General features: G+C 37.3%; 1 protein-coding gene across 2 annotated transcripts; it reads right to left on the reverse strand.

Annotated features, from left to right (window-relative positions):
- Positions 1-488: 488 nt before the first annotated feature.
- ccl20a.3 (chemokine (C-C motif) ligand 20) lies at positions 489-7,629 on the reverse strand. 2 transcript variants are annotated; one of them, NM_001303676.1, is given in 4 exon segments: positions 489-932; positions 1,157-1,234; positions 1,479-1,578; positions 7,471-7,629. In NM_001303676.1, coding segments are annotated over 4 exon segments (306 nt in total). In that variant the 5' UTR covers positions 7,553-7,629; the 3' UTR covers positions 489-886.
- Between the last annotated feature and the right edge of the window lie 319 nt (positions 7,630-7,948).

Genomic DNA, 7,948 nt, shown 5'->3' on the forward strand with positions numbered 1-7,948 from the left:
TCAGTTGCACATGCACCTTGCTCATTCAATTTGCATGCACTGTACATTCAGAATTGCCATTGCACTTGCAATTTCCTATTGTTAGATGCACCTGTCTGCCTCGGGAACCTCATTGCTGCGATCCCTGCATTTCCATTGCACATGCTACCTTACACCACCAACTCGCTCAATTGCACAGTCAGAATTGCCATTTGTATTTGCATTTGCCTCATCGCACAACTATTAATTTCCCACTTGTACATATACTTAATACTTTGTACATTTGTAAATTTCCTGCCCTCTTCTATTTGCACATCTGGTTAGAAGCTAACTGCATTTCTGTTGTACTGTACTCGTACTGTTCAGTGGCAGTACAGTTGAATCTGATCTAATCTAATGCATTAGTAACTCTAATGCCAACAAGTCAGTAAATAAATAACCTTACCGGGTCACCAAAAAATACTCCCAAACCCGGATTCAATCTTTCATTAGAGCCAAGGTCAGCGTTTCATTTTAAAATCTTTATTTAAGATATCACATTTTTAACCAAGTACTAGTAACAGTAAAAAAAAAACTAAACAAATGTGATCTATCATCTGATCATAAGAACTTTAAAATTAAAGTTTTAAAACAACATACATCTGATGCTCATAAAAAAATTATATTTAATTCCAAAAATAGGAATACGTGCATTATGCTTTTCTGTACAGAAATATGCCTGAGATAGAAGCAGTTGGATAACAGACATTATAAACCAGGTGGTTTGAGCGCTGAATAATGATATCCATGGTACAACAGAATGTATACCACAGAAATTAAATACAGCAGAGTTCAAGGATGTTTGTGTTTTCCTCCGTTTTTGAAGAAAGAAACTCAAACAATCTTTCTCCAGACTCATTTGGGATGACTAATTTGCTTGCAATTTTTTCATGTTCAGCTGGATGGCTTTCTCTCTGCAGAAAGAGAAATGTTAAGTTATATCATCTACCACAACATATTCAACATGTGAATTAAATTATGATGGGAGACTCATTATTGTACGTCAAAATAATTCCATTTGATGAAAAAAAATATCATAGGTCCTGTGTAGCTCAGTTGGTAAAGCATAGTGTAATAATCACAGCAGTAATAATCCCAATATGTTTTTGAATAATTAATTGAATTAACATTTTCTTACTTCAGCTTGCGAATATTCTGCATAACCCAACCCTGGATGGGATCCACACATATATTTCTCCCTTTGAATATGTGGAAACTGGAAGAGAAAGCATTGTGTTATTACGTAAATAACAAATACTCCATGTTTTTTTGCAAGGTTTATAATACCCATAAATATATATAAATATAATATAATGTAATAATAATACATATATGAAGTACATGGTGTGTGTATATACATATATAGAGGATGAACTCATTAATTCATTTTTTGCTCTGTATTTGTATTATAAGCCTCAGTGTGATTCAGATTCCCCTGATGTCAGATATACAGTACTCACATAATGGCATTGATGTTGCATTGTCTCGTCACTGTCTGTATTGAATATCCACGAATGCGATTAAAGGGAATCCTACCAGTGGAGTAACTCATACAACAGCCTATAGAACATATGCAAGAGAAAAATGTCACACTTGACATGGTTAAATACACTGCTACCTGTTATTTATTCAAGCTCAATTACCCTATTAACAGTTTTGACTAAAAGATATTGAATACCGTATTTACCTATATTAAAACATAGAAATGCAAGAGCTTTCAGAATTGTATTTACCTTGTTGAGCTTCTGAATTAGTAAACAGCCCCACAGCCAGGATCATGAGCAGTGCTATCTCAGGAGCTCTCATCTGGGCCATCTCTTCTGTGGCGCTGTGGTTACTGATGATCTGAGCTGAGTTACTGTCTTGTCTTCAAAGACCTTCAGTAGATGTGTGAGGTCCTACTCCTCACCAGAGCACTATATACCCATTATACAGACGGAAACTTCTGCTTTCAGAGACTTTCCAACCTACCCCCTAAATACCTGTTCCATTGTAGAATTTCCCTGTTTATTCCAGTGAGCAAAAAAACTAAATACTCAACAGGAGAGTTCAACATATAGTAATATATTATATACTAGAAACTCTCTCTGAATAAGAATATCCACGTATATTTGTAAATAATCACTTTGTCTATTTAAGCACTGTGTTTGATGATCACGTTTTTTTTATATATGTACAGAGCATTCAAGTATTTAGACCCCTTCCCTTTTTACAGCCTCATGGTAAAATGGATCAAATATATGTTTTCCTCATCATTATTCAAATATTACCGCAGGGATGGTACTGACTAGATGAGCAGTGCTTGGTTTACTCCAGACGTGAAATAGTTCAATCTTAGTTTCATCAGAGAGAGAGTCTTATTTCTCATGGTCTGAGAGTGGTTTAGGTGCCTTTTGGCAAACTCCAAGTGGGCTGTCATGTGTCTTCAACTGAGGAGTGACTTCCGTTTGGACACTTCCATAAAGACCTGATTGGTGGAGTTCTGGAGAGATGGTTGTCCTTCTGAAAAGTTCTCCCGTCTCCACACAGGAACTCTAGAGTCAACTCCCTGACCAAGGCCCTTCTCACCTGATTGCTCAGTTTTGACAAGGTGGCCAGCTCTAGGTGTTGGTTGTTCCAAACTTTTTCTTTTTATGAATGATGGAGGCCACAGCGTTCTTGGGAACCTTAATTCAGCAGAAATGTTTTGGCACCTTTCTCCAAATCTGTACATCAACACAATCCGGTCTCGGAGCTCTACGGACAATATCTTTGACCACATTGACTTGCTGTGACACGCATTGAAGTATGACACCTTATGTAGACAGGTGTGTGCCTTTCTAAATCATGTCCAATTAATTTCATTAACCGTAGCTTAATTCTTATCAAGTAGAAATATCTCAAGGACAATCAATGGAAACAGGATGCACATTGTGGGTAGACTGATGAGGGAAATAAATATATTTAATTCCTTTTAGAATGAGGCTATAATGCAACAAATGGTTAAAAAAGTGAAGGGGTTGGAGAAAGCCTCAGTAGTCACCAAACCACAAACATAGGTGCGCCTGAATTTGCTTCACATGATTTGAACTTTGATTGGAACCAGTTTCTGTGGTTTGATGAAATTAGAATCAGGTTTTGTGGCAATAACACCAGATGTGGATTTGCCATAAAAAGAGCCATATTCATGCAGAAAATAACCTAATCCCCATTTCGGAAGTATGGTAGGGGTTCTGAAATATTGTGGTGCTGTTTCACTTCCAAAGGCCTTGGGAACCATGTTAGAAACCATGGTAACATGGACTCCATTGAGTACATGGAGACCAGTCTGCCTCTGCCATGAGGCTGAAACTGGGTGGTTGTTGGATCTTCCAGCAGGGCAACGATCCAAATAATTTCTCCAAATCTCCATGGAAATGGCTCATAGCCCATACTATAGTATTGAGCTTTTGCAATGGCCGTCACAGTCACCTGACCCAAATTCCATTGAAAACCTATGGGTTGAGCTGATAAGGAGAGCCCACAAGTGAGGATAAAGGATGGTGATGGATGTGTTCTCCAACCTCATGAAACGTTATATTAGCTATCTATAAGCAATTATCTTGGCTAAGGTAGGTTGCACAAAGTACCAAATTCAGGGGTGCCTATAATTTGACATATGTTTGTCAGTAAAATTATTATTTATGATGACAAGTTTTACAATTATAATTTTATTAATTCAATTAATGGTTAGATTCAATTAATATAAGACCATGCTGATAAACCAAAATTATATTTTTCTCACAAATATTTACCTAGGGTGTTAATAATTCTGGTGGGCACTGTATACATATAAATATATATATATATATATATATATATATATATATATATATAAAATTGCTAAATATGAATTTGTCTATTAGAATCAAATCAGACTTAATGTCTATTAGAATCAAATCTGACAGAATGTGAAAAGATTGTATTGTTGGAAAAATCCCATTTTGGACAGTTCTAGGCTGTTAAAACATAAGCATTCTCATTTACTACTTTACTTTGATGTGCATTTGAGTAACCATTTACCCACATCAGTGAAACCACTATAGATAATATCAACATAGAATATACTGCATATCATCAGTTTAATCAGTTGATCTATATGGAAGCACAACACATTGTAAACCAGATTGTGACATCATCCCATTCTGTCATCAGAAGAATTATGTGTTTGTGGTAGATTAGTAAATATTTTGTCAATCTGACTCTTGCTAATCCCCCTATATAAATTCACCTGTGTACGGCAATCATGTTTTGCAACTGTGAGAAAAGTGGGGGAGACAGCGATTGCACATGAGCCTACTGACAAATATGGGTCATAGAGTACCATAATGAGTATAGCAACAATAACTGTGCAGAGAAAGGAAATAGAAAAAAATACCAAGTAATTCATTTAAAATAATATACTAAAGTTAAGAAAAATTATGAACATTATGACTTTATAGAAAAATAGAACAAACAAAAAGAACTCTGACTCAGCTGGCCAAAGAATACGTAAACTGTCTGCACCGAGGAAATCTACCCGGCCCCATATATTGAGAGGAAGAGGAACTGTGGACCTCGATCCCCTCAGGACTAGATGCTGAGCCATTAACACCTCCCATCTTAGTACAATTGTGGCATGGGAGGATGAAGGCTAAGGGAATGTTTGGTGGGTGAGTGTCTGGGAGGATGAAGGCTAACTGAATCTTTGGTGCATGTGAGTCTGTGGGAGGATGAAGGCTAAGTGAGTGTTTGGTGATTCTGAGTATCTGGGAGGATGAAGACTAAGTGAATGTTTGGTGATTCTGAGTGTCTGGGAGCATGAAGGCTAAGTGAATGTTTGGTGATTCTGAGTGTCTGGGAGGATGAAGGCTAACTGAATGTTTGGTGGGTGTGAGTGTCTGCGAGGATGAAGGCTAACTGAATGTTTGGTGGGTGTGAGTGTCTGGGAGGATGAAGGCTAAGTGAATGTTTGGTGGGTGAGTGTCTGGGAGGATGAAGGCTAACTGAATCTTTGGTGCGTGTGAGTCTGTGGGAGGATGAAGGCTAAGTGAATGTTTGGTGATTCTGAGTATCTGGGAGGATGAAGGCTAAGTGAATGTTTGGTGATTCTGAGTGCCTGGGAGGAGGAAGGCTAACGGAATGTTTGGTGGGTGTGAGTGTTCCCCAAGCATGGGAAATGGAAAGATCTAGACAGATCTAGGAAGATGATAACAGAGGAGAAATGGTCAGATTGAGTTCTGAGAGATGACCAGCACAGTATCACAAGTTTTTGTGAAATAGTCAGAAATTGCATATATTAGAAATGTATATAATGTGTATGTATATCAATGTACATTTATACCAGTGTATATTAGAAATGTAGAAACAAATGGAACGGACACTGAGCAAGTATTTAGAGCCCTGGAGGGTGTTTTATTAGTGATAAGAAAAGTTGCAGGGGAGGAGGTAAAGGAGTAATAAAAAACAGAAAACAAACTGCTGTGAGAGGGAGACGGCACCCTGGAATGCCCCCTGGGTGCCTCTGGTGTCTCCAGCTCTCTACCCTCTGTTGCTGCCTCTTCAGCCTCCATACCTTCTCCCAGGGAATTCTCTGGAGCTTCTTTAACTCTTCCAACTTCCCTCCCTATCAGGTCTTTGGGAGCCATTTTATCCCTCTGTTGACAAGGTCCAGATGGTTCACCAAACCTAAACCTGCCAGCCTTCATTTGGGGGCATTGGAGCGACACTAAGCTTGCAGATGGGGGCGTGTTGGCGCCACAACAGTAAAAGATAATGTTCCATGTACAGAACACAATGTTCTTGAGGTGTTGGAAGAAAGGCGTGTGATTGGTCCTTGTGGTGTCACTAATGATGTAGACAAACCCACCTTCCCAATAAAAGACAGCAGTGAAGCCAATTGTCCAAATACTTTGGGTACTCAAAAATGGGAGACTATGTACAAAACGAGCTGTTATTTTTAATAGGTTAATTCGATATAGAGGAAAATCTCCTCGTGTTAAAGCTGATGGTCTATACGTAAACTCCATTGTCAGTTTATCATTTCAAATCCAAAGTTCTGGAGTACAGAGACATAACAACAAAACCTCTGTCCTATTCCTTATAGACTGCACTCAATATGACCGATGAAACTCAATGCATTATACCTAAGAAGGCCTCTTGAGAAGGAAAATCTTCAAAAGGGATGTATCCACAGCTGTCCCTACGGATTTGTACACTCAACATAGTACTACACAATAACCTCTCCATCTGCTTTATCAGGTGGTCCTCTTTTTTACACCACGCATACCAGACAAGATGGCCGCACAAAAAAATATTTATTTTAGATTTCAAACAAACAGATTTCAAATCATTAAAATACTTTAATTCTGCTCATAACACACATTTCCAAAAAGGTTACATAAAAATGTATGATGAACGTGTATGATGAACATGTATGAGGAACATGTATGATGAGCATGCATGTAATTTCGTGTTGAACATGTAGTTAGACAATTCCTCCAGTTGTCTCTTGTGCTTACTACTATCCTTGTGACTTCTTCTTGTTCAATCTTTCTGCTTTCTCTCTGCAGTGAAAAAGAAAAGTTATATTGCCCAAGTCCTTTATTGACATCATTTACACTTCATCTTTAATTAACTAACCCTACAAATGTATCTTTAATTATGTTGGTACTTCAGTGTGTCCATATAATTCCATTTGATTTCAACTTTAATTATTTTACCTTGAATAAACATGAACACATTCTTACCTCAGCTTTCGAATATTTGCCATAACCCATCCCTCGGTGGGATCCACACATATATTTCTTTCTTGGACTGAGTGGAAACTGGAAGAGAAAGTATTAGTTAACAGTCAATTCTCTAAGCACATATCAAGGTGTATCATAATAAGAAAACATTATTAGGATACACCTTAATCAATTAATATATCAAATAATATAATATATAAAATATGTATTATAAATGTATATAATGTCATTTCTGGACATAATTTCCATGAAAGAACATTTATGTAAAAAATTATGCATAGTTATAACATTTCATAATATTATTTTACACCAAATGTCTAATGCAGTGACTGAACTTACACTGGCTTAAGTTAGTGCAGTATTTATATAATGTAAGCCTCAGTGTGATTCTGATTCCCCTGATGTCAGATATATAGTACAGCACTCACATAATGGCATTGATGTTGCATCTTCCCATCACTGTCTGTATTGAATATCCACGAATGCGATTAAAGGGAATCCTACCAGTGGAGTAACTCATACAACAGCCTATAGAACATATGCAAGAGAAAAATTTCAGATATTCTTGGTTTCTCAGACACTTGACATGGTTAAATACACTGCTACCTGTTATTTATTTATTAACAGTTTAGACTAAAATATATTGAATACAGTATTTACCTATATAAAAACATAGAAATGCAAGAGCTTTCAGAATTGTATTTACCTTGTTGAGCTTCTGAATTAGTAAACAGCCCCACAGCCAGGATCATGAGCAGTGCTATCACAGGAGCTCTCATCTGGGCCATCTCTTCTGTGGCGCTGTGGTTACTGATGATCTGAGCTGAGTTACTGTCTTGTCTTCAAAGACCTTCAGTAGATGTGTGAGGTCCTACTCTTCAACAGAGCACTATATACTTGTTTTACATAAGGAAACTTCTACTTTGAGAGGTGAAGTGGTATTTTAGACATAGACCTTAAAACCAGCTGCATGGTATAATTCCACCCACTGACTTTACCCTGTTAATTCACAAGCAACATTCTTTTAAATTGGCATTTTTAATAATCACTTCCTCTTATCAATGCGTTTATACCCAATTTATATGTTACTTGTTATCAGCCCTTTGATGCATTTAAAATGCCCAATCTTATTGTGTGGGTTTTAGGAAAACAATCTGATGATTTGTCAGTCCACAGGCACGGCT

This window comes from Esox lucius, chromosome 3 (genome assembly GCF_011004845.1).
Source record: "Esox lucius isolate fEsoLuc1 chromosome 3, fEsoLuc1.pri, whole genome shotgun sequence".
NCBI classification, from domain to species: domain Eukaryota; kingdom Metazoa; phylum Chordata; class Actinopteri; order Esociformes; family Esocidae; genus Esox; species Esox lucius.

Excerpts from the sequence above, each read along its gene's own strand:
- ccl20a.3 (XM_034288394.1), bottom strand. The coding sequence starts at position 1,833 with ATGGCCCAGATGAGAGCTCCTGAGATAGCACTGCTCATGATCCTGGCT. Across the intron at positions 1,235-1,478 it reads TGCAACATCAATGCCATTAT|TTTCCACATATTCAAAGGGA; the intron begins GTGAGTACTGTA and ends TTTCTCTTCCAG. Across the intron at positions 933-1,156 it reads CAGAATATTCGCAAGCTGAA|AGAGAAAGCCATCCAGCTGA; the intron begins GTAAGAAAATGT and ends CTCTTTCTGCAG.